General features: G+C 44.1%; 1 protein-coding gene across 8 annotated transcripts in view; it reads right to left on the bottom strand.

The window, feature by feature from the left end:
* The window catches only part of SDK1 (sidekick cell adhesion molecule 1), a 1005745-nt gene that overhangs the window by 332420 nt on the left and 645556 nt on the right, over positions 1-27769 (bottom strand). For all 8 annotated transcript variants that reach the window (XM_082429098.1, XM_082429101.1, XM_082429099.1 and 5 more), the window contains one exon: positions 24150-24331. In XM_082429098.1, coding sequence (XP_082285224.1) covers positions 24150-24331 — 182 coding nt within the window. The remainder of the gene's footprint in view (positions 1-24149; positions 24332-27769) is intronic.

Here is a 27769-nt window from a genome sequence, read left to right on the forward strand (position 1 = left end):
GTAATTAATGAATGATATATATTTTAAACTCCAGAGTAATCACTAAACAGATTTGAAAAAGAGATATAAATAAGGCAAGAGTAGGAAAAATAATGTAATTGTAAAAATATCTAATGAATCAGAAAGCAGGCAGGCAAAAGGAAGAGAAAAGGAAAAAAATAAGAGAGAGAACAAATAGAAAACAACAAGATGGCAGGTTTTAATCCCATCCTATCAACAGTTACATCAAATATATAATGTAATATATTATCAATATATTTTATTGTCTATACCAATAAAAGAGAGATTATCAGTTGGATGAAGAGCAAGACCCAACTACACGGTGTTTAAAACAACCCCACTTTGAATATGAGGACACAAATAGCTTAAAAGTAAGAGAATGGAAAAAAATACATGAAACACTAATTAAAATGAACCTGGAGTGGTTATATTAATATCAGTCAAAGTAAATACCCTACCAAGGAATAAAACCAATGATAAAGAGGGATATTATATAATGATGACGTGATCTATTCACCAAGAAGACTCAGCAATTCTAAATGTGGATGCAACAGAGCTTCAAAATATGAAAGGCAAAACTGAAAAAACTGAAAGTAAAAACTAGACAAATCTATTAGTATAGTTGGTGACTTCAACACTCCTTTATTTAAAAAAAAAAAAGGTAGACAAAGAATATCAGTAAAGATCTACAAGACCAGAACCACATCATTAAGTAACTTGACCTACATAATATTTCTTTCGAAATCTACCCAGTAACAACATAATACACATTCTTTTCAAGCACACATGGAACTTAACTGAGATGGACATATTTGAAATATACATGTCATATAAAACAAACTTAAACAAGTTAAAAATAACTGAAATCACAAAAAGTATGTTTTATGACCCAACAGAATTAAACTTGAAATTAACGAGAGAAAGATACGCGGAAAATCCCTAAAAACTTCAAAATAAAGGAGCACATTTCAAAATAACCCATGAGTTAAAGAGGAAATCACATGGAAAGTTAGAAAGCATTTTCAGTTTAATGAAAGTGAAAAACACAACATATCAAAATTTGGGGATGTAGAAGTGTTAGAGGGGAATTTACAGCATTTAGATGTTTATATTAGAATCTAAACTTCTACTTTAAGAATCTATGAGAGTAAATTAAACCTATGGAAAGAAACAGTAAAGAAAAAGAGCAGAAATCAATGAAATAAAAATAAACAATAATTGAGAAAATCAATGAATGCAAAAGCTGGTTCTTTTAAATATCAATAAACTCTTAGCCAGACTGATCAAGAATAGACAGAAATCACAAACTACCAACATCACCAATATCAGGAGACACCTCTATAAACCCTACTGAGAGTAAAAGAATAAAGGAACATTTTGAGTATATTTATGCTCATTAATTCAACAACTTAGACGAAATGAACAAATTCTTTAAAAGAAACACACTTCCAATCTACTCAAGAAGAAATAGATGACCTGAATAGTCAAACAGCTATCAAATATTTGAATACAAAATTAAACCCTTCCAACAAAAAAAGCTCTTAGCACATAAGGTTCACTGGCTAATTCTACCAAGCATTTGAAGAAGAATGAAATAAAAGACATTCTAAAGCATTATCCTGACACCAAAATAAGAAACGGATGTTGAAAAAAAAAAAAAAAAAGAAAACTACAGGCCAAATATCCCTGAGAACACAGGTACAAAAATCCTTAATAAAATATTAGAAAGTCAAATTCAGCAATATGTAAAAATCACAATTTATCCTAATCAAGTGGGGTTTATCTTATAAACATAAGGCTGGCTCAATATTTGAGTATCAATCAGGGTAATTCAACATTATCAATAGAATTTTAAAAATATCATCATCTTAATAGATTTAGAAAAAGAATTTGACAAAATTCAACCTCCAATAGTGATTAAAAAAAAACTCTCAAAGTAGGAATTCAAAGGAACTTACTAAACTTGCTAAGGGGCATCTGTAAAACACCTATAACCAACAACTTATTTAAGATGAAAAACTGAATGCTTTCCCCTAAGATCAGCAACAAAGCAAAGGTGTCTTTCTTACCATTCCTATTCTGGAAGGGCAAGCTGGTGCAGTAATCCAAGAAAAAGAAATAAAAGGCATACAGATAGAAAAGGAAAACAAAACAAAACAAAACAAAAAAACTGTCTCTATTCACGGACAATATGATCATCCATGTAGAAAATTCCTCTGTCTACCAACTATATACTCCTAGAACTGAAATTAGCAAGATTATAGGATACAAGATCAAAACACAGAAGTCAATTATATCTTGAAACATGAGCAATGGACAACTGGAAATTGAAATTAAAAATTCAGTACTGGGGCTCCCCTGGTGGTGCAGTTGTTAAGAATCTGCCTGCCAATGCAGGGGACACGGGTTCGAGCCCTGGTCCGGGAAGATCCCACATGCTGCGGAGCAACTAAGCCCTAAAAACTTGCGTGTCACAACTACTGAGCCTGCGCTCTAGAGCCCGCGAGCCACAACTACTGAGCCCACGTGCTGCAACTACTGAAGCCCGCGTGCCTAGAGCCCATGCTCTGCAACAAGAGAAGCCACCACAATGAAAAGCCCGCACATCACGACGAAGAGTAGCCCCTGCTCGCCGCAACTAGAGAAAGCCCACGAGCAGCAACGAAGACCCAACGCAGCCAAAAATAAATAAATAAAATAAAATAAAATAAAATAAATTCAGTACCATTTATATGGCAGTTAAAACATGAAATAGATATAAATTTAACAAACTGTATGCAAGATCTGTATGCTGAAAACTGATGAAAGAAATCAAAGTCCCAAGTAAATGAAGAGTCGTATATTAATGGATTGGAAGACAACATAACAAAGATGTCAATTCTCCCCCAATTGATCTACAGGTTGAATGTAATCCCAATCAAAATTGCAGCTAGCATTTTTTAGAAATTGAAAAGTTGACTTTAAAATTTATATGGAAAAACAAAGAAATTAGAATAGCAAAATCAATTTCAAAAAAGAAGAACAAAATTGGACAACCTTTACTACACGATATCAAAACTAACTATAAATCTATAGTAATTAAAACAAAGTGTTACTGGAGAAAGGAGGAACACATCGATCAATAAAACAGAGTTCAGAAATTATTCACATACATATCAGTTGGTTTTTGACAAAAGCACAAAGGCCAACTGTGGAAAAAGAGAGTTTTTTCAACAAATGGTGCTGGAACAAACTGGACATTCATATGCCAAAAAAACCCACAAAACCCAATCTGGATCCATACCTTACACCGTATATGAGAACTAACTCAAAATGGACATGGGTCACATGATTAAATGTAAATCTATAATTATAAAACTTCTAGGAAAAAATAGTTGTGATGTTGGGTTAGGCAAAGATTTCTGGATATGACAGCAAGGGTACAACCCACGAAAGAAGAAAACTGATAAATCTGACTTCATCAAAATAGTAAACTTCTGATCTATGAAAGACACCTGTTGAGAAAATGAAAGGAGAGGCCTCAGATTGGGAGAAAATACTAGTAAGACACATATCCAATAAAGGACTTTTATTCAGAATATACACAAAAAACTTTCAAAACTCAATAATAAGAAAACCAAAAACTCAAAAAATTGTCAAAAATAATTAAATAGTTACTTCAACAAAGAAAATATAAAGATAGGAATAAGCACATGAAAAGGCCCTCAATCGACATCACCGGCCACCAGGGAAATTAAATCGTGATGTGATACCACTATATACCTACTAGAAGAGTTAAAATAAAACAATGACCAGATTTTAGTGAAGATGCAAAGCAACTGAGACTCTCATACTTTTAATGGGAATGCAGAATGGTAATAGTTACTTGGAAAACAGTTTGGTAGTTTCTTACGGAGTTAAACATGCTCTAGCCATACAATCCAGCAATCCTGCTCCTAAGTATTTATGCAACAGAAGTGAAAACTTAAGTTCACGTAAAAATCCGTATGCCATGTTTATAGCAGTTTTAGTAATAACTGCCCTAAACTGGAAACATCCCAAAGCCCTTCAGCTGGTGGAGAGGAAAACGAACTATGGTCCGTCCACGGGATGGAACACTGCTCAGCAGTGAGAGGGAAGGAACGTCTCACCCTCACCAACAACGTAGGTGGGCCTCGAATGCATTACACTAGGGAAAGGGGCCCGACTCAAAAGGCTACATGCCGGGTTTTCCCATGTTTATGATATTCTGTAAAAGGAAAAGCTAAAGGAGAGAAAACACGCATGGCTGCCAAGGGCTAAGGGTAGGGGCCGAGCTCTACCCTCGAGGTAGAATTTTACTGTATGTCAGTTATACCGCAATAAATCTGACTTTAAAAATGCTGCAGATTCTTTGATGCTTTTTCTCATCTAGAGGTGGTGTCTGTGTTTGGACCCCCTGAATGCAGGCTCTGTGACTATTTTGACCGAGAGAATACAACCCAGGCCTTAATGAACTAGAAGCTTCTACTCCTTATCTCTAGAACTGTCCTTTCTGGGAGCCCCGAGAGGCCATGGCAGGAGTCTGGCGACCCTGCAGCCACCATGCTGGAGAGGCTGTGTGCAGGGGCCCAGGTGGACAGTCCCAGGGTGCCCGGCCTCACAGCCTTCCCTGCTAAGGCACCAACACGTGAGTGAACCCATCTCCCCTCCCCCGACACCCAACCGCCAGCCCAGCCCATCTGCCAACTGACCGGGCACAAGGCACTGCCCCTCCGGGCTCAAATTTGCAGCCCACCCAACCACGAGATATGATGCGATGGCGCTGCCTTCAGCCTCTAAGTTTATTCTACAGCAATGGGTAACTGGTACTATCCCCCCCGGAAGAAAGAAGGAAAAGAGGAGGGAAAGGGGAGGAAGAAGAAAAAGAGGGAAAGGGAAGGGGAAGGAAAAATATCAACAGCCGCTGGGAAAGGACTGAAAAGAGCTGTGACTTTTCCTCTTAGAACCCACGCTCTCATTCTTTGCAGGCTTAGTTCTGGGATTTCATTTCCAATCACTGACTCTGAAATTCCATACAACTTTCCAGTCAAATGTTGTTATATTCTCTAAACTAAGACCATACGGATCAAACACTTTAATAAAATGGCATTTTGCGTAAACTAAATGAGCAATAATCTCCTGCTGTTCTTGGCTTTGCTTTGCTTTGGTGTCACGTATCAGCCATGCTGAGAGGCACTCACTGGCCTGGTTCTTCTGGCCCTTCACCCTAAAGTCAGTGCCCCTCACCCCACCCCAGGACCCAGGACCCAGGACCCAGGCCTCCAGCCCTCCAGCCCTGGCTGACCCGGTTAAGAAGACAATTCCCCCGTCCTTCTCATTACCCAAGACGGCACACAACCATGAGACTCGAGAACCACTCTGCCTGTGCCATCCTCGCATCAAATCTCCCAGGGTCCGGCCCTTTTGCACACACTCTCCACCCCAAAGTCACAGGATAGAGGTTCTGAAGCCTCAGATTCCTTTCTCTTACCCATCCTGGGTTTTACTCCAAAAATCGCCAATTTTTCTCAGCCCTCTTCTCTCTCAGATCCTTCAGCTTCTCTTTTTCCTAATTATTGTCATCAAAAGTGACTCACAGATTTGCGGACAACGGGATTAAAAATTCCCTCAAGTGAGAAGAAGACCTACAGCCCATAAATCCTTCCTGACAGTGCTTCAAACAAACGCGTCACTACGGCTGAAAGGTCTTAATTAGCGACGGTTATGTAACCCTGCCCTTCTGGGAAAGGCCGGGCTTAGGCTCTGAGCTGCCACCGGTCTGCAGAAAGGTGGAGGCCCATGTGTCCAGAGCTGGGTTCCGTCTTCACCAGGATCCCAGTTGGAAGCTGTGGCCTCCTGCTGCTGGGAGTAAGGCCTCCAGGGACATTTTCTCCCCAGATAATTAGCATTTGAAGTGCCATTCTTTCCAAGCCTCTAACTGCAGGCCTTGAAGAGGCCTGGTAAAGTGACAGGTGTTATGCTTTTCTGTGATTTTCATTGCTCAAAAAAAAATCCATTTTCACCAGATAATTCCCCCAGCACAGATCCCAGTATGTCCTCGGTCTTAAGTTGGATACAGCGTTAGCTCACTGGATACTGTCTCAATTCTCACAGCCGAAGACAAGGAGCTCTGTGGTGAAGCACCCAGCACTTGAGGACACCTAACGACCAGGTAAGGTGAAAGGAAAACCACAGGAGTGGTTTCAGATACAGGAGTCTTTTTCCTTTTGGAAAACCGTTTGCAACCTAAAACAAGGGCCATTTCTGGGAGCTGAGAATGGATTTCTTGGAGAGTGGCGATTAGGGGGCACTGCAGGGTAGAGTGGTCCCATCAGGGTGCCGCCCACGGGGTGCACCTGGGCCGGGAGATACTGATGTCTGTCAACTTTTCACAGTAGTAAACCATTGTTTACAGCCACTCAAAAATTTACAACTGTTGAAATTACATTTGAAAACCATACGTGTGCATTACATACATTGCTAAGCGAAAAAAGGCAATCCGAAAAGGCTACATACCTTAAGAGTCCAACTATATGACATTCTGAGAAAGGCAAAACTGAAGACAGAAAAAGATCAGTGGTTGTCAGGGGTGGGGAGGGAGGGATGAATAGATGGAACACAGGGGATTTCTAGGGCAAGGAAACGATTCTGTGTGATACTGTAATGGTGGACACATGTCATTCTACATTTGTCCAAGCCCATAGAATGTCCAACACCAAGAGTAAATCCTGAAGCAAACTGTGCATTCTGGGTGATAAACAGGCGTCAGAATAGGTTCATCAACGATAACAGAGTTACCATCTGGAGAGGAATGCTGACAGTGAGGGATGCTGCGGGAAGGGCAGGGGGAGATGGGAAATCCTGCACCGCTGTTCAAATTGGCTGTGAACCTAAAATTCCTCTAAAGTCTATTTGAAAAGTGAAACTATACATAGACTTGTTCTGTAAACCTCCTGAATCCGTCACTATTTTGCACTTCCTCCAATATATAGTATCTGCGGCCAGGGGGGCTGGGAGTGGCTAAGCCACGCCTTCCCTGATGCCCACTGGTCCAGCTTGTCAAGCTGAGCTTTACTTTAGCTGCAAGTTGCTTCTCATCAGTGAATCGTTGTTGTTGTTCAGTGTGTGTGGGTATTTTTTTCAATTAATTTGGTTAGTATTTTCCCCTAGTCATACATACAGGGCATGTGTGATAATGCTGACGATTATTTTCTGGTATTAAGTGTTCCCCGATAAAACATGAATGATTTAAAATCTGTTCTTCTCCCTCATTCCCTTCCTTTCATCTTGGATAGTGATGTACACTCAGCAAGATCTGATTCTTGATGAAATTTCAAAATGAATCATTTTTTAGAAATTTAAAAACATGTTAAAAAATAACAACCTACAGAAGACATAGAAAATGGACTTGAGGACATGGAGTGAGAGGGCGAAGCTGGGGTGAAGTGACAGTAGCATCGACATACATACACTACTGAACGTAAAATAGTTGGCTGGTGGGAAGCAGCCGCATAGCACAGGGAGATCGGCTCGGTACTTTGCGATGACCTAGGGGGGTGGGATCGGGAGGGTGGGAGGGAGGCTCAAAAGGGAGGGGGTATGGGGACATATGTATGCATACGGCTGATTCGCTTTGTTGTGCAACAGAAACTAACGCAGTATTGTGAAGCAATTATGCTCCAATAAAGATCTATTTTTAAAAAAAAAGGATTCCTTGGTGCTCAACTGTAGAATCTGAAGAAAAGAAAGCAAATATGTGAAAGTACATGATACTGGTCTTGGCAAGGGTGGCCATCATGGCTTAGTAAGTAACGAAGCGGAGAGTGAATGGGTCCATCCAAATTCCAAGCGTCTGCTTCCCACGGAAGAAGAGGAATCAGAGAAGGATGCAAGGGTATGCTTCCCAGGGGGCTTTGGAAGGCAGTGAGGGTCACTGGCCACAGAGGTGACAGCCAGTGACGGAGGAGGAAGGGCAGAGAAAGTGGTGTGGCAGGGAGGTAGGGAACTGTGTGTGTGCATGTGTGTGTGTGTACATGTGTATGTGTGAGGAGAGAGAGGGAAAGAGAATGATTTTTGGCAGTTGCTGATAGTGAAAAAGATCTGATAAAGAGAGAGTCTAAAGAGGATTCTAGCAAGATTTCTGTATGATATACCTTGTCAATCCCATGAGCCACTTTTTCTCACCTTTAAGATTATCCTTTAAGAACCTGGTGTCAGATACACACTACTGTATATAAAACAGATAAACAACAAGGACCTACTATATAGCACAGGGAACTATATTCTATATCTTGTAATAACCTATAATGGAAAAGGGTCTGAAAAAGATTATCTATATATGTGTATATATATGCATAACTGAATCACTTTGCTATACATCTGAAACTAAAACAGCGTTGTAAATCAGCTATACTTCAAATTAAAAAAAAGGGGAAAAAATAACCTACTTAATTAAATCAACTCATTAGAAAGGACTACAGGGCTTTACAGCTTCAAATAATTTACTTTTTGAAATATTTTGGATAAGAGATTACACAACTTACATATGTCATGAATATTTCAGAATTTTAATCCTTTAATTAAATTAAAAAGGAATGTATCAATATTGCTTACTGCATGCATTCTTTTTGGATTTTCCAACCCAATTTATTTGAAAACTTTCTTAAGAATTTGTTCAACCAAAACTTTTTGAAAAGTTGATTTCTGAAGTTACTACATACATACATATAGTCTACTTTATTGTACTTGATATTTAAATATGTAAATATTTATTAAAATTATTTAGGTCAATATCATTAATACTATTTTATATTTATAAAGACATATTTTCGCACCTTAATGAACAACTTTTTGGTTAAAGGAACATCATCAGGGATACCAAGTCAGAAAGTAGAAACATTTTCTAATCAGGGACTATAATGAGGCTGATCTAGAATGCAGACTTGTGTGTTTCAATAATCTTCCTCTTCAGCCTAAATGTAGTATTTGATGGAGGCAAAGATACCAGGGAAATTATGCCAGCACCTTTCCCCAAAACATCACTCTTACACAAAAATATTAGAACTGGGAAAATTGTCTGCAGGTACAAAGTAAGAAGGACAAGTATTTATGAGTCTGGTTACAACTGTACCAGTCTGAGTACAAGAAGCTAGTTACAAAGCCCTGCATTTAATAGCTAAAGCCAAACTCCTCCTGCAATTGCAGAATCACTCACATTGCCAGGCTGTGTAGAAACTGTCAGCAATGAGTCTGAGACCAATGAAGCACAGGAAGCAGGCAAGGTACCATTTCTGAAGAACACGGTTAGAAGCCGCACGGATGACATGTCAGATGACCCGGAGACACACTCAGTCTGGAAGATTATGAAATCAGAAAAGCTTCCATTGCCGACTGATGGGTACTGATGCTAGTAACTGCACTTGATGTGTAGGAGTAGTTTGACTGCCTCAGAAGAAATGCGTACAACGTTATGTTTCAAAAACGTATGTGTAGTAGACTGAGTGCCCTGGAAACAGACTCTGGCCATGGAGAGCTTTCTGTATAAGCTTTATGGTGCTCCGCAGACACGCTGCCAAGGAAGAGAAGCGGCCAGGGCTGGGCGGGAGGAGAGGCTTCCAGTGACGCCTCGTTGATCCCACAGGGAGTTCCAGAGCAGGGATGCCCCTTCGAGTTGTCCTAAACTGAGGCCAGGGGACTGGACTCTTCTGTGCCCACAGCAACCAGCCATTGGTCATAGACTGACCCATGGGAGGGGGTCCCCTTGGGAGGGGCACGTCCCCTTGGCAGTAGCAGTGCCCAGGAGGGCCACAGCTCTGAGCCTCGACAGACCAGGTGTTGGCATTGGGGATGGGTGTGTCACCTAGAGGAACTGTTCTGGATGGGGGCACCACAGTGTACCCCATACCAGACAGGCTGCAAAGGATGAAATCGTCAAAGCTAAATGGACACTGGGAATAAACAAGATACTAGAGAACAAATTTATAAGTTCTGTATACCAATGCTGACAGAAAGGTATAAAGACTTGGGTTGGAAGAATTAATATTGCTAAAGTGGCCATGCTACCCAAAGCAATTTACCAATTTAATGTGATCCTTATCAAATTACCCATGACATTTTTCACAGAGCTAGAACAAATAATCCTGAAATTTATATGGAGCCACAAATGACCCAGAAGTGCCAAAGCAATCCTGAGGAAAAAGAACAAAGCAGGAGGCATGATCCTTCCAGACTTCAGACAATACTACAAAGCTACAGTAATCAAAATAGCATGGTACTGGCACAAAACCAGACATATGGATCAATGGAACAGAATAGACAGCCTAGAAATATACCTACGCACCTATGGTCTATTAATTTTCAACAAAGGAGGCAAGAATATACAATGGAGAAAAGCTGGACAGTCTCATGTAAATCAATGAAATTAGAACACTCCTTAACACCATACACAAAATTAAACTCACAATGGCTTAGAGACCTAAACATAAGACAGGACACCATAAAACTCCTAGAAGAGAACATAGGTGAAACATTTGCGCACATAAATTGTAGTAATATTTTCTTCAATTAGTCTCCCAAGTCAAAAGAAATAAAAGCAGAAATAAACAAATGGGACCTAATAAACCCATAAGTTTTTTTTTGTTTTTTTGGAGCAGAGAAAGGTTTATTGCAGGGCCACGCAAGGTGCAGGGCCACGCAAGGTGCAGGGCCACGCGAGGAGATGGGTGGCTCATGCTCCAAAAAACCCCGAACTCCAAACCTATAAGCTTTTGCACAGCAAAGGAAACCATAAACAGAATGAAAGGACAACCTATGGAGAGAAAATATTCACAAATCATGCAGCCAACAAAGGCTTAATTTCCAAAATATACAAACAGCTCATGCAACTCAATACCAAAAAAACACAAACAATCCAATCAAAAAATGGGCAGAAGACCTAAATAGGCATTTCTCCAAAGAAGTCATGTAGATGGCCAACAGGCACATGAAAAGATGCTCAACATCACTAATTGTTAGAGAAATGCAAATCAAACTACAATGAGATATCACCTCAAACCATTCAGAATGGCCATGATGAAAGTCTACAAATAATCAATGCTGGAGAGGGTGTGGAGAAAAGGGAACCCTCTACACTGTTGGTGAGAATGTAAACTGGTGCAGCCACTGTGGAAAACAGTCTGGAGATTCCTTAAAAACCTAAAAATAGAATTACCATATGATCTAGCAATCTCATTCCTGGGCATATATCCTGAAAAGAAGAAAACGCTAATTCAAAAACATACAGGAACCCTGGTGTTCACTGCAGCAGTATTCACAACAGCCAAGACAGAAGCAACCTAAGTGTCCATCGATGGATAAAGAAGATGTGGTACATATACACAACAGAATATTACTCAGCCATAAAAAAGAATGAAATAACACCACTTGCAGCAACATGGATGGACCTAGAGATTATCGTATTAAGTAAATCAGACAAAGACAAATATCATATGATATTACTCATATGTGGAATCTAAAAAAATAATACAAGTCAACTTCTTTACAAAACAGAAACAGACTCACAGACATAGAAAACAAACTTATGGTTACCAAAGGGGAAAGGTGGGGAAGAGGGATAAATTAGGAGTATGGGATTAACAGAAACACCCCACTATACATAAAATTGATAAACAACAAGGATTTATTGTATAGCACAGGGAACTATATTCAATACAGGTATCCTGTAAGTTTGTCATTTCATACTTCATACACTACAGTTGCCATCACTGGATGCCTGTTTTGCTGGCTTTTAAGCTACTTGGTCAAAAATCCTGCTTCCTTAAAACATAGAGAGTTAATAAGCATCTCAAGCTTTTTCTTTTCCTTTTTAATGATGCCTGCACTATCAGAGTATATCTAGTGAGCTTTACTTTAGCTGCAAGTTGCTTCTCATTAGTGAATCGTTGTTGTTGTGTGTGGGTATTTTTTTCAATTAATTTGGTTAGTATTTTCACCTAGTCATATATACAGGGCATGTGTGATTATGCTTTTTGACCTATAATAGAAAAGAATCTGAAGCTATACACCTGAAGCTAACACAATACTGTAAATCAATTATAGTTACATTAAAAAATGCAAAGGATAAAAAAAAGACTTTATGGCAAAATTCAATCTGAAAAGCCTGAGATTGAAGAAATCCATTGTTTTATTCACAGAGAAGTTCGCTTCTGTAAGGGGTTAGCCTGTACACCTGAACGCCTCATTAAATGACGTTATCAGGAGGTAAATCTAACAAAGTCCAAGACACTGTAGTCCCACCTGTTTTTCGCTTTGTGAAAGAAATGGAATCAGAATACCACTTTGACAAAAGAACTTCTTTTGAGGGATTCCAGCTGGTGCTGTACATCAGTCAGTACTCATCGGCCTGCCATGGAAATGTTGATTTAATGATCTGAACTGGGTCTGTCTCTGGGTCATCTGCCATGCCAACCATTTATCTTCTAACAGTATTATTCATAAATGGAACTTTCCTATTTCCGATTTCAGTTTCAAATTGAAGTCTACAAGTGTTTTTGCAAGAGTCTGTGAACTGAACAAAGTATTATTATTATCGTTGTTGTTAGTGTTTTTAGTGAATGGGTCTCACTTTGAAGGTTTGTTGAAGGAAAAGTTACTGGTACCAAAAATGGCCATTAAGTGACATTTTCAGCACCTGAATGGACACAACAGAGAACTCCCCAGACCTTGTGACTGTATACTAACATATATGTATAAAATGTACGGATTCAAAGCAAAACTTCAACTTCCTTACAGGGTTAAAAATTGTTCACTAGTGACATATAATCAGTTTTATAATTCTAAAGGAATCAGTGTTTGAACTCTAAAGAAAAATTATTAAGACTGGCAGCAGTTATCTGTGTAGATATACAGAAATGCCCATTATTTTTAAATACTTGATATGAAAAACATTTGATCAGATTCCAAATCCATTCACATTATCACAACAACCGTTTGACATTACATTTGTCAAAGGAATAAAAGGAAGAACTGTTAACTTAAAGAAACACCACCCTTAAAGTATAATTTAAAGAGGCTGAATTATCTACATTCTGGTTAATGGCAAGAAAGAAGTTTCTCTCAACTGGGGAAAATGCAATAAATAATCTTCAGGCATTTGTGACCACCTGTGCAAATACTTTCTTGTCAATGGTTACTTTCAAATATTTGAAGAGGTTATCATGAAAAGTCTTGATGGTATCTGAATGGGACCATCTCAAGAATAAAACCAGACAGTGAGTAAGTTATGTTCACCCATCAAGGTCAAGTTTCTCACTAAAAATTTTGAGATTTTGATTGGAAAGTTTTATACAAATTCAGTATGTAATAGTTTCCCTAGCATTCTCCAAAGATGACTAATGAGGCTTTTAACATATATACTGTTATGAATCCATGGACTGAAATGTATTTGGAACACTTCAATTCATTGCAGTCATTGTTATTGCTTTTCACATTATCCCACCTTTAACGAGTGGGAGCCTCTTCAAGGTGGCACAGGAGTCTTCCTGACAAGCCCTCACTAGTGTTTGATAAGCTTCTTTACTTTTTGGAATTATATATTATATTATATATTATTTATTGCCTGTCCCTGACTTGGAATCATCCATTTACCCAAGAAAGCCTGTTTATTTTGGGGGGTTACTGGGAAGCTCAGTGCTACTAGGTTGGTTCTTATTTCCAGGCCTTTTTACAAGAAATTCTTTTTTTCTTTGAAGATAAAATCATCGTACTGCCAATTCCAACTTAGGACTTCAACTTTGCCAAAAATCTCAGTTCCTAACATCCACATAATCCTTATTTGCTTTATGTCACAATACTCATACAATTGCACCTTAGAAAACCAAACCCAGCACTACCATTACCAACATGACTGCTGAAAACAGCTTTTGACCTTTTTCTTTTTCCTCCAGCTTTTGATTTTGGTTTTGTGCTAGCGATTGTCAATCAAATTATCATGTTTTAAAGTTACTTGAAATAATTACTTTCCATTTGGCTAAGTCACCAATTCAAAATACCGCTATGATCATTTGTTTCATTTTGCCTTCAGTTTTTTAGAATTTCTTTTATAAATGTTTTAAAATAATTTAGTAACATCTTATGGAAAAGCCTGAATGAACTTTTTGGCCAACCCAATATTTACATGGTTTCAAAGTCAATGAGAAGCCTAATTTCTATTTCTGTACCCTCCTTTTCCTGTAGGTACACTTCCAGCACCGTGAGGTCCTGGGGTTCACTCACCTGTCCTTGTGGGAGCCCACCCGCCACTCCTCCTACAGGCAGCCACTCAGCTGCTGCAGGCACAGCTTCTTAGACGCCTTCCCTGCTCTTCAGTCAACTTGCGCCCTGGCCGTACGCTGTAAAGGGACCTTCCTTACACGGAACTAAAACCCTTCCTTCCACAATTGCTGCCTATTGATGCCTGTCTGTCTCCTTGCCCACAGAGCTGTTAGACTATATGAAAATCACAAAAATATCCAGCTGGGCTTTGCTCCCATGGGCCAAGTAAACACCCCGCTTCTCTCCCGCTTCCCACACGACCTGATTGACAGAGCACTGCCCACGCTGGTCATCCCCCTCTGCAGAGGCCCCGATTTCTCACCATCCCTCAGGGTGGCATCCAGCCCAAACAGGATTCTGTGGCATTATGATCTGCCTTGATTTGGAAGCGTGTCATCTACAAGATTACGGTCAACACTCTCCCTGGATCTGTGCTCAACTCACCTCCCTGACTCTTTTTATGGTAACTGTTGGCAAGTCCCGTCTTCCCTCCCTCTGTCACATGGCTGGTCGTGTGTATGTAAATGCAGTGTCTGGCTTATCCCTTTTATGTTTCAGCCTGATTTCAGCCATCGATCTAACACAGCAGTTTATTTTTATTTCTGATTCGGGGACAGAATATCTGCATGACCCGTCTCAGCTGTGACACCTGCATGTTTGATAGGCATGTCACCTCCATCCCCTCCGAGTCACTGACAGAAGTGCTGACCAAGAAAAGCCCAGAAGAGTGACGGGCTTTGCAACTGGAGTCACCCTCACAGCGGTGGTCCATCAAGTGAATGACACTCTTCGGGCAAGGCTGAGCCCTTGGAGTCCATCTAGTTAACTTTATCACCCAATCCACATTCCCCATCTTAGCCACGGGGTGCTGACTGAGTGAATAAATGAATGAATGAACGAGTGGAAATCAAGCCACAGAATGAATATACTATTTGGATCCATCGACTCGGTAACCCTCCCCCAAAAGGAAATGAGGTTGGTAGCATGTGGCCCCTTCTGAGTGACCAAAGGTGACTCCTAGTGACTCTTTTCCACCTTTTCTTCCAGGAACGTCTACTGCTATTTACAGTGCACAGAATTTGAGACTCTGCCAGGCCAGCACTTTTCCTGAACCGGTCTCTGCAGCTGAAAAGAGAGACACCAGTGGTTTTCACGTTTGCTCTTTCATTCAAGAACTCAAACAATATCATGCAGATTACGTAAAGCTTATTTGCAGGATCCCCGAGTAAATTCTAGTCGATCATTAAAATTCATCTTCTCTGTAATCTACGTAAACGGCAGAATCAGTTTAAAGTAACAGTTAATCGAAAGAAACCTACACTGACCATGGAGCTACCTGGTGTTTGGGAGATTCACAACATGTCAAATAAAATTAATAAACTGAGGCTGTGACGTGCCAGCAGGGAATTTACAACGTCTCATGGGACAGGTGGGCATGGCCTCTGTAGTAGGAAAGTGATTGACTTCTGCTTCCTGCTTGTTCCCCGTATCAACGGGTGCAAACCCAACCTAAAGATGCTAACGGCCCACTGATAATGCTGTAAAATTAGCTGAATTTAGCACAGAACGAAATTACAGTGCATTGCCCGACAAAATTTCTATATGCTAACATGCTCGGCTGTACCTCCCTGAGATACCTTCTCTACCTTATCTGTTACAGATAAACTGTGGAATCTCAGTGACTACACAATAGCAGTTCATCTCTCATCGCCCTACAGGGCAAGGTCAGTTTTCCTGGTTGTGAGGAGCCTGGCATGTGAGCGTTCAGGGCACCCCACCCCCACCGGCCTTGCCTAGAAGAGCATCTCCTCACTTCTGCTCATATTCCATTCCCTGGGGACGGAGCCGCTGGCAGGACAGCTGCTCCCAGCAACGTCCACACCACAGAAGGGAGCGTGGGTCCTCAGGTCTCCACCACAACCACACACCCTGATTTTCCTTATCCTAAAAGCATATGATCGCTAGTACCAGGGACTGAGGTGTCTACCCAGAATTCACAGGCATCTCCCTCTCCAGGTGATCCCACAGAATTAAATGCCTCTCAGAGAGGGGAGAAGCAGATCATTATGTGGAAGAATCACAGGCTACACTTTGCTGTGGGGACGAATATATTACAATTTGTGCGTTGGGCGTTATTGTTAATTCCAGATCGTTATAGGCTACGGCTGAGTTCTTGTGTTGTGACGGTTCTTGCGGTTTTGATACACCTGAATGTCCTAACTGCATTAAACATTCCTAACACATTATTAGGATAACAAATCTCAGACAAAGAAGCTCAAGAATCCTTTTTCAACGGCCAGCATAAGAAAATATCTTAACACTTAAAAAGTTTTGTGCGTCCTTTTCTGAACTTATTTTTCCCAATTCTTCATGCGCCAGGCATTGAGGAGAAAGCATTTGGGACCAGCTTTTAGGCTGGGGAGGTACAATGTGTGGGGCAAGGCAAGCAGGGACCCGGCTCTCCTTCTGAGACAAGCAGAAGACTCGGGAGAAAAGGCCGGGCATTGTGCTGCACACGGAGATTCAATCGGTGCAGTGTTGGAAACTGAAATAGGAACAGCAAGGGTCTGTCTGTAATCAGATAGCTATTTACATTCTGTTTATTTACGCATCAGGCATTGTGCTTGGATTTAGGGATACAGATATAAATAAGACAAATCAGACGCAGCTGCTGCCCTTGAAGCGTTCACAGGCTTGTAGGGAAGCCCAGTCCGTACATCACAAAATAATGTGCTGGTCACAGTAACTTAAGATGGGTTTGATCGTTCCTTGTATCTTCCAGCAGCAGCTGAAGGGCAAGTCTTACCCCGGAAACCCCTTCTCTCCCATGAGGTCGTCTGCACAGATACAGGTGCTGGACTCAGCCTCCTCCAGCCCCCAGATCTCAGCTCTGTGCCCAGGCCTGTCACCCCTGCTCAAAGCCCCACTCAGACCCCTGTTTGGTCTTCCAGTGTTGGTTTTAGCAGTATCTCCCTTGGGAAGCCTTCTTCAGCCCTGACGCTGATGTGTCCTACAGGCCAGTAGAAGCCTGTTCTGAAAGGGATTCAAGATCAGCTGAACCAAACATCCTGTATTGCTTGAATTCAGTGTTTTTCAAAACTGCAGGTTACAAATGCATTAGCAGCAGCCCAGGAAGTCAATTTAGTGATCACAGCCTGCATCTGTTAAAGGAGGAGAGAGTGAAACAGAATGGAATAGAATAGAAAATATTAAAGAACATCACACACCGTCAGGGCGACTATTGTTCTACGAGCCTTTTGTTTCAGGTGTGTGTGTGTGTGTGTGTGTGTGTGTGTGTGTGTGTGTGTGTGTGTGTGTGTGTGTCCTGGGTGTCCATGTAAAACAGACTTCTTATTGTGGATTGCAGTAAAAAATGTCCACGAGCTACTGCAAACCCACTTGCCATGTGAACATAAGCACCAAAAATCTGGAAGTAATTTATGTCCATGTTTGGTATATGCAGAATGAAAAACAAAAGCATAAATTCTAGCATTTTCCAGCATTTTCGAGCTATGTGACCTTTGGAAAGTTAGTTACCTCTCTGAGCTTCCATTTTTTCTCTGTAAAATAGGGACAGTGGTGCCTTTCTCACGTGATAGCTGGGGGATGACCGACGAAATGATAATGAGTGTAAGTGGAGAGCATACCACAGCAAAACTGGCATAGAGTGGCTTCCCCTAAAATGCTCGTTTCCTATCCTTTCCTTTCCTGAAAGTTCTAAAAGACCAAATGAAGCCCATACCTAATAGAATATCCCATATCACTTTGTTCAGTTCCTACTTAGTGTTTTAGGTGATGCTGGGAGATTCTGAACATTATCCTGTTCTGTAGGCGCAGCTTGAGGTCTAGAAAGTCGTAAGGATTGCACAAATCTTTTGTGCAATGTCATTTATGCCACATTGAGAATTTCCCAAGAGGAGATAAGAATGGAGCTTGCAAACGGAGTGTTCATTTATAATCCTTACTTTAGAAAACCTTGCAAAGCCCAAGTGAACATTTAAGGGCTTTTACTAATGTTTTAGAAATGTGGATAACCAAATGTTTTTTTCCATTTCTCTTTAAATATGAAATATTTCTCTTTCATTAGAAGGTAATGTTCTGAAACCAGAATAAATCATTACAGCACAAAAATACCTGTTACAAGAAGAAAAATGATAAAGAAATAAAACCAGAAAAAATTAAAACCTTGGCATGCTCAAAAAATGATGATTTATAGTATAATTTGTCTTTGGACCCTTTCTAAAACCAACATCTGCATCTTAATGGATACATTTAAGGAAGGGATAGGAGTTTGCTAACCTCACTGGCTTATTTTAGGAGTGAACCATCACCTATTACATCCATGTCCTAACACTGTGTAGGATTCCACACTGAGGCTCACCTCAGACCTCTGTGGTCACCTTACTTCCTCATGTGTCTTTCACCATTAGTCGAACAATTTTTAACAGAAACTGACTGGAACCAAACACTGCATCAGCATCAGATCTGAACCACTGATCGCGTCAGATGACTACAGTGCTTTTCTCCCATACCAGAGGATTAGGAAGTTGCTGAAGTAGACATTGGCAATAAGAAAAATGCTTGTAATTAGACTGCGCGTTTAGTCATGCAGAACTTAGACTCTATGGCTTTTTCTACTTGAAACTAAAAGCATATTGATTTCTGGAAGGGTTTTGAAAGAAATTCTCAAGAAAACTTAAGTTGTTTTTCATTCATTTTGGGTAATCACAATGGAAGTTTGACAAGTGGGTTCCCCGTATTGTGGAACTTTAGGCCACGGCCACTGTGACGAACGAACCACGCCCCGTCTTCCCCCGACCCCGCCCGGAAAGTTCGCGTGGCTGGAGCTGTATTAGAGTTTTGCGGCTCCATGTGTAAGTTAATCTCTCACATTTTAAAATTCTTCTCTAGAGCAGAGAAGGTCATGAGGCCCTACTAATAAAATCTATCAAATGGGATTGGCAGGCAAGATCATGGCGGGCGGGGGATGAGGGGGGATATGAAAAGTTGGGAGGTGAGAAAGTTTGTGCGAAATAATCCCTGTGTGTCCAAACCTTAAAGGACGAAAGCAGACAAACCAGACGTTTTTCTTGTATCTTAATAATGAATGGGACTGAAGAGAAACCCGGGGTGTGTGACAGGCGGAACAGTGGGTTCAAATCACTTCAGGGATCAATATCACACTCGGCTGAACTCAGGGGAGGAATAACTCACTTATCTTCCTTTAGGAGCTTCTTGGAAGAAAATGCCCCTGAGACCAAGCCCATGCGCTCCAGGAGCAGGAGGCCACCGCGTCTCCAGGGCAGCAGCCTTCCCGTCCCCGTGTTCCTGCCGCTGCGTGCCTGCACCCGGGCCGACCCTGCATTAGTTATAAGTTCTCTTTGCAAGTGATGGTCTAACACGCCACACGCCCCCCTAATGGCAGGGGGAGCCGCACCAGCTCTCCTGGCATTCCCATATCTTCTCGAGAGGAGCCTCATTAAAGTCAAGATAAATTACATCTCATTTCGCCTGATGGCTCAAGCTTGCCACGCGGCTGGAGGGAGAGGGAAAATCAGGCTGGCTGGACCGCAGCCTCACTCTTCCCACGGCCCAGTACCTCCTGCTCCTCCATGGTCTCCTGATTGACTCCAGAATTACGTTTCTATACATTCCAATAATTTCCCAAATTAGGCTGACAATTAATCTTATGAGTTATTTTTTCCTCCTTAATATACAAGCATTTTAATGATTCCCTTTTCAGCTTCAAGGGCCAACTCAGCCCCCAGGCTTTCTCAGCAATGGCTGCTAAGAGCGCTGGGACACGCAAGGCGCTGGGAAGGGTCCCCGGTGGCACATACACGTGTTCGGCTGTTGCCCGAGCAGGCCCACCGAGCTTAGGGCTGAGGCTGAGGGGTGCGGAGGGGCTGTGGGTTTGCAGTTTCTGCTAATTCCAATGTGGGCGATTACGCAGGATCATGAGGTGCTCTTCATGCAGCAGCCATGAGACAGGTTGTCCCACAATTTTATATCTAGAAATTGTAAATACATCCTCTGGGTTTGACCCCTCAGCAGGAGTCGCCATACAAAGTGGGGCAGGAACTGCTAGCTGCTCTCCACTTTCCCCTCCCCCTTCCTTCCTTCATAATGGACAGAAATGTACCCAGCTGAAAGACCCTTTCCAGGCTCTCTGGCACAGAGATGGTCCATGAATTGTAAGCATACGTCTGCGGCAGATGGGACTTCTAAGAAAGCTCTTCAGAGGTGGGCACACTTGATTACTAGGCCACAAGGCACACCCCATGCCTTCCTCCTACTAGGATATGGACGTGATAGCTGGCATCGCAGTAGTCAGCTTGTAACCATGAGGCAAATGCTAAAGATGGCAAAGCAAAAAGAAGGAGCCTGACTCTCTGGTGACCATGAAGCTGCCACTATGACTCTGTAGAGCCCACTGCCCACTCTTTTGGTTTGAGAGAGATAAAAACACACCTCCACCTCATTTAAGCTACTGTTCTCTTGGGTCTGTTTCTAGCAGCTGGACTCCATTCCTAACCAAATCAGACGGCTGCACTTACTTCCCTGGTGCAGTCCCAGTAAAGCCCCTTCTCAGGGATGCCTTCCCACCAATGGCATACTGCTCGGGGCATCTTGGCTGGAAAGCCTTTACAGCACGTTAGTAATGCTTATCTTGTGGGCAAATGGGGAGTGACTGCCTGTGAATGAGGCCGGATTCTGTTCTAGTTCTTGATCTTGTCTCACAAATGTCAGTCTTTGCTCCCAGGCGAGGCTGCAAGCCCGCAGGTTTGACAACGAGACAGGTGTCCCCTCCACTCTCGTTGCCCTGGCCCATCGCACAACCTTGAGCACACAGTAGGCGCTCACATCAATTCCTGAATGTGTGTTCTCGATTTTACTATTAGCAGAGAGAATAACCCCAAATTTCTTTCTGTACAACTACCAGTACAGAAACATTCAAATACCGCAGTAGATACTGGTCATTGCCACGGTGGAAGGAGGAATACAGACAGCAACACGGGAGTTTGTACCATAGCTCAGCGTTTTCAAAGCCTTTTCACGTGCATTGCCTTGCTTTCACTTCACAACTGCCCTTCAAGCAGTCAGGGCAGATAGACACGTCACAACTTTACAAATGAAAACAGCATAGGCTCAGAAAAGTTATTGTGCTTCTCGAAGGCAGATAAGGAGTAAATAGTAAGAATCAGGCCTTACAGACTCCAGGAAAGGGCCGTTTCTGGGGCCACATGTACAGAAAGAGGTGTGTGTGTGAGCTTGTGTGCGTGTGTTTGCATGTGTGTGCGCGAGCTTGTGTGTGTGTGTATGCATGTGTGTGCCTGTGTGTGCGCGTGCCTATGTGTGCGTGCGTGCGAGTATGCGTGCCTGTGGTGCACGTGCCTGTGTGTGCGTGTGTGCATGTGTGTGTGTGCGTGTGAGTATGCATGCATGTGGTGCACGTGCCTGTGTGTGTATCTGTGTGTGTGTGCGTGTGAGTATGCGTGCATGTGGTGCACGTGCCTGTGTGTGTATCTGTGTGTGTGTGCGTGTGAGTATGCGTGCATGTGGTGCACGTGCCTGTGTGTGTGCCTGTGTGTGTGTGCGTGCGTGTGCAGACATCTCACAAGCGCCCAGCCTCATCTCCATCTCCCTAAGTTATGCAAGGCCCCTCGCTGGTGCCATTTTCTTCCCGACGTCCCACCTTCTAGTCAGACAGCTCCTCATCCGGCTTACCAAGTCATCTGCTCCAGAGCCAGGCCAGCCGCCCGTCCCCCCGCACTTGCCCCCATTCTTCCCGGCCTTGTGTCTGAAGCTCTCCTCTGACTGTCCTGTCCTGGGCGGGAGCAGGGATTCAAGGACAGAGTTAACGCGCTTGCTCCCTTTTGCTGCGCTGTGGGTGCCCGGGAGGCCACAAGGAGCATGGACGACGAGCTCCGCGTGAGCGTGGGTCCCACTGACAGCAGAGGCTGTCGACGGCGCCCAGAAAACAGAGCTCTTGACTCAGAAGACCCAGCGTTAGTGCTGCTCCGCCGTGTGTTAGCCGAGCGACCTCAGACCAGCTCAGCTCGAGCAGAACGTGTCCTGTTCTATGCCATAAACTGCAGGCAAGCTGAGGGAGGGGCTGGCCCTGGTCCCACCGGACAGGTGGCTTGGGGGAGGGCTCGCGGGGCCCCCTGCAGTCTGGGTGGGGTTCCGGGGGCGCTGCAGAGGGGAGGCGTGTGGAGCTGCTCTGAAAACCATGAAGCAGCACCCGAACACGTCCCTCGCCCCTCTCACGGCCAGCGCCAGAGATGGGGGAATTCATCACTTCACAGCCACACTATCGCTCTTTTGTCTCCAGAGCTGCCGCCTCATCCTCAGCTCCCCTCCGCCTCGCCCGCACCCACCGACAGGCCCCTCTTCTGATACGACGCTTTGATCACGTCACTCACAGCCCTAAACCTTCCACGGGTCCCCAGGGCAGCCTCCACAGCCTCCCAGCCCTTCTCCATCCAGCGGAGCCTGCGGCCGCACAGAATGCAAACGCACCGGTAACCCGGGGAAGCAGTCGCGGTAAATAGCCATGGGGATTACTAACAGCAGTATGTGTCATTTTAAGTGTTTCCAAATTTATTGTTATTTTATGAAACAGGCTAATTAAAGCAAGCATGAACTGTGCAGGGTTTCAGCTATTTTCATTTTTCAATGCGTGATCAAGAATCACCAGCAGATAAACAGCCCCTTCCTGGTCGTCCTGCATGTTAAATATTTCTCCTAGTCACTGTGAACGCAGAGGTGACGGCACTTAATTTATAAAGGAGGATTTATGGACTTACGGATGACAACAGACAGCCGATCAATAAGGGACGGTAATAACAGCATGTAATATCAAGGAACATTAGGTCCCAGGCATGATTTGGGGAGAGAAGTGGGCAGTTAGAAACCTTATCATTTGAAAAAGGTCAAGGCCTGGTAGCAATAAAAATGCCTAAGCAAATAAAATCACACCTGTGAGTCAGGAGAGGGTAAAATTGCTGAACGAAAAAGGGTTTCAGATTTTGCGGGAAAACTGCTTCCCTGGGCCAGGCTCTGGGCTGCTCTGGGGCACACGTGGTTGTGTTGAGAGAGGGTCTATTTATTCCCGCTAAGAGCTCTGAAAGTGAAATGCAGACGTGGAGGAGGTTTCTGAGTGCCCAGCCCTTCCCGGCGCCGAGACCCAGATGCTCCAGAAAACCAGTGGAAATAACTGAAAATAACGGGGTTGGGTCTTAGCACATAAATGTAAGACCCACTGGCTTTATGACATTCTGCCTGGTCATTTTTCGGGGGTGGGTGTGGGGAAGAGTTTTTATTGATTTAGTAAATTGTTTGCTTGTGTAACTGAAAAAGTAAACCAAAGCGGGGGGGGGGGGGGTGTGGGTGGAGAGCACCAAGTTGCAAATTCCATTACTAATAATTGTATTACATCATTAAAAGCAAAATACTAAATACTCATCCTCTTTGAAAAACATTCACAGTTTCACACAGGACTCCACCGCCAGCTTTACGGCAGAATATACTGTTATCCCATTTAGGAAAAGCCGACCCCACAGACCTTTCACAGAATCAGTTAAAGGAGGTGTGTGGACACATCCTGTCCTCAGTAACCAGAGAAAAGCAGTTAGAACCGTATCTGTTCCCCTTCTGTGGTTTTGCTAGAGTTTTGGAATGGACAGAGAGATTAAATTCGATATGTGATTACTCTCCTTCTAACTACTCCCTAGAGGACCGGACACTCTATTTTTATTTCGAACATGCTCCGGTTGAACTTTGCAAATCCTGCCCCCCAGCGAAGATCCTGCAGCCTCGGGGGCAAGCAAGCTTACCTCCCTGTAAGGTGTACTCGGTCACCGCCCTGCTGAAGACGCCCAGGCCAGCCCCATTGTAGGCGGCCACCTGTATCTCGTACTGCGTCCAGACGATGAGCTCCGTCACCAGGCAGTAGCTGACCTCGGGGCTCGTGATGTTCCTCTGCTGGTACTCTCCGGGCAGGCCAGCCAGGCGGTACCTGCAGCGGGCCCAGGGGACACGACTCGAGCAAGGAACCGGGTTTACCTGAAGCCACTCCACATGGTTAGAGAAAAGCAGAAGTAAACACAAGAGTAAAGCCAAGAGGTCGGCCCCAGAAGACACTGCTTCTACTTCAACCACTGAAAAGGTATAACCTAATCTCACAGTGATTATAAGCTCTGGGCCAACAGAACTGACGTTTCAACTATGTTAGGGTTCAGGGAAGATGATGGCTTTTTCAGTGCCAGTCGTCCAGGGAGTACAGTGACTTAAGGCCCAGAATCCCAGACATGATTTCTAGCGGGCGTGGCTATAAGTCAGCCTGAGCGGCCCCATCCTCCTGTGACTCTGAGACGAGGGAGGGGAGGAAGTGAGCAGTGCGCTGTCCCTCGGTGCCCAGGGCTGAGCTCCCCGCTGGGCTTGCTCACGAAGTCCCGGAGTCAGAATGGCTGCTTTTCAAAGGCGTTCACGTGCCGAAAATACTAGGCCAGCGCTAAGTATGACAAATGGCTTTTTAGGGGACCTGGAAGAGCGTGGTGTGCATGCTACTTAGTGCACTAAAGGCAGAGATTTAAAGTTGTGTTTATTCAAAACAGCGACATACACGGCTCTGGACACAGACAACGTATTAGCTAGGACATTGCTATTTGTACAATGAAAGGACTGTTGTCGTGTTATTTTGAGTGGCGAGTGTTTTCCACGATTGCGTGTGTAGAAGTGAATCAGTTCCCCTGGGTAAACCGAGGGGCACGTGCAGTGGGCGTAACTTCCTCAGTCATCGGGCAGCTTCCAAAAGCACGGATTTCTATCCAAGAGCTGGTTCTTGCCTCAGGAAGACACGGCTCTGACGCTCAGTGGGGGAGGGAAGAGAAGGAGGAGAACACGAGCGCAGAGTGGCAGCCGGAGATCGCCCACTCTCCGCAGCAGGCTGGGGTCTTCAGGCCCCGCCCGGACGCTAAGCAGCCCTGCGGAGTCCCGCTCGGTCATCTGCGCTGTCCCCAGGCCCGAGCGTCTGGATGCAGGTGGACCAGCACACCGGCAAGGCTGCCGCCCTCGGAGGAAAGAAGGAACCCCGAGGTTCAGGCCTGGAAAGGAGAACAGCCCTCCCAAAAGAACAATGGCTGAAAAGGCACGCCATGAAAATCAGGATTCCCTGAGACTAGTCTTTTGTCCCTTCCCGCTACAGGCCACTTGTACGCGGTGAGGCCCGTGGAGAGGAAGCAGAAGTGCCGGAGAGCAGGCCAGCTGTGAAGAGCACAAAGGCCCAAGGCCTCCCCGACTCTTGCCTGAAAGGAGCAGCAGAACGCAGGCCCTGCAGTGGCCGCGGTGACGGTCGGCGGCGCTCTGCGACGGGCCAGAATGGAAGGTAGTGTATCAAACCCCGTGTGTGCTTCACAGCCCATCGACTTCTGAGCCTACCCAGCTGGCACTCCTTTTCTGAACTACCTGCACCAAGTGTAGGTGCCATTCACAGCCTGTGAAGTTCATCACATAACAGGGCGGCCTGTCTTCCAGGCAGGGGACAACGGGAGGGAGGCTTGGTGTGGAATAACCCGCGTACCAGATACTTCCCATCTACGGAACATAAACTTTGAAAATAAATGGCACTGAGACAATCAGACAGCCATTTTGAAACAGGTAAATATTGGCTTCACACCCACACCGGACCCCAGAGTAACCTGGCACGTGACCGGTGCCCAGGATCATGGGTAACCAACATGGCACAAGCCGGGCACGGCTGCTGAAGAGCTCACTCCACTATCTGATACACATTCCAGGGAAAAGCAAAGCAATCAGCTCAGAAGATGTAGGTTGGGAAGAAGACTTACGAGCTGGGTGGCCTCAAGCAAACTCTGAACGTCCCTGAGCCTTGCTTCCCTCCTCCCTAAACTGACATAATAATGATGGCATCTCACAGGCTTGTCGTAAGAATAAAATGAAACGGTGGGTGCACAGGAGGCGTGACAGTGTAAGCACCCCCTAAACATTTCTCTTTTGGAAACACTGCTCTTGTAGGAAGCATCCTAAGAGAGAACACTGAGTTATGAGAGACCAAGGCTGCTGCACACCTTCTCCCAGGCCGCTCTGTATGAGGTTGTGTGACAAGCTGCAGAATCCCCATCTTGGAGACGGCGGCTCTCCCTTCGAGGCAGGCAGCTTGGTCCACTCCGACCAGAGGCTCAGGGTGCTTTTGTAATATTCATGGGATGTCTGGGAAGGTCGTAATTAACAACAGAAATGCAGGTCATCGTCCTTTGACTGGCCGGATACGTTGCCCAGGAGACTGTCTCAGAGAGAACGAGATGATTTTTTACACAGAAATAAACAGGAGAAGGTTTTTAAAGGACATAACGCCTATGCTCCTCTCAAAGCAACACCCTGCCCATTATTATAAATATTTAATTACTGTGCACGCACTCTAATTCTTATGGCCGGAGCCACAACAGTGATTTATTTCCATTTTGCTCTTCCGTGGATTGTGCTGTTTATCTGACACGGAGACTTGTGCCCCAGAGGGTACACACTTGCAAACAGAGCCGATTTGCAGATGGGAGGATTATTCGGAAATGTTTCCAAGCAAATTCATTTTGGCACGGGTCTTCAATTTCTGAAAACTTGGATATTCACAGGCCTTGGGTAGTGCACCCTCATCTTAGGGCTTTCTTGATTTAAGCCCCTGCAGACACAGATGCCCTCTTTTCCAGTGCTCGACTCCACTGATGCCATCACAGAAAGTCCTTTTAACAGTCGTAATTCCACAAAATAGAGAAATGTGCGGTCCCTGACGGGGCCTCGTAACATCAGAGAGATTTTATTCTTAAACTCCATGCCCCGGGCCTGGTTCTGTGGGCTGACTTTTGAAGTCCTTACTTGGCAGCCGGAGCCCGAGGAAACTTTTCCTCCATGTGCTCAGAAAAAGACGGAGGCGGCCTGGATGACAAGCATGTGAAGGAAGGGCTGGTCTGGGAGGGGAGGCCAATTATTTTCATTAGTTGATAAGCACGGAACAAGGGCGACAGCTGGGGTGAGCAGCGAGGGGCAGGAACGCGACAGAAAACCCCAGCCTCTAGCAGGGGGAAGCACCAGGCTGCTTTCCCCAGGGAAATGGGCTTGTCTGGAAGCATCCACAGGACCAGAGACCACAGGCACCCCCGCCCGCAGGGGACAGATCCGCGGTGTCCCCTGTGAAACGGGGAAGGACGGCCAGGGGCGCAGAGGCCAAGGGGGCCCTGAGCGCTGATCAGACCCCCAGCCCTCGTGCACCCCTGGGGATGGCCGCACTTGAAGAAGCTCTTCAGGCAGATAACGATCTGGCTTGTGTTCAGAGGATAATTCATATGCTCGAGGAAAAACTTCAAAATAGCGGTGAAATGGTTGTGACAGGTAAACGTTACACGCATAAAGATAAACATGTATGAAACCATGAGTGGGTGGT

The sequence above is a fragment of the Balaenoptera physalus genome, assembly GCF_965194825.1.
Source record: "Balaenoptera physalus genome assembly, chromosome: 16".
Taxonomy (NCBI): domain Eukaryota; kingdom Metazoa; phylum Chordata; class Mammalia; order Artiodactyla; family Balaenopteridae; genus Balaenoptera; species Balaenoptera physalus.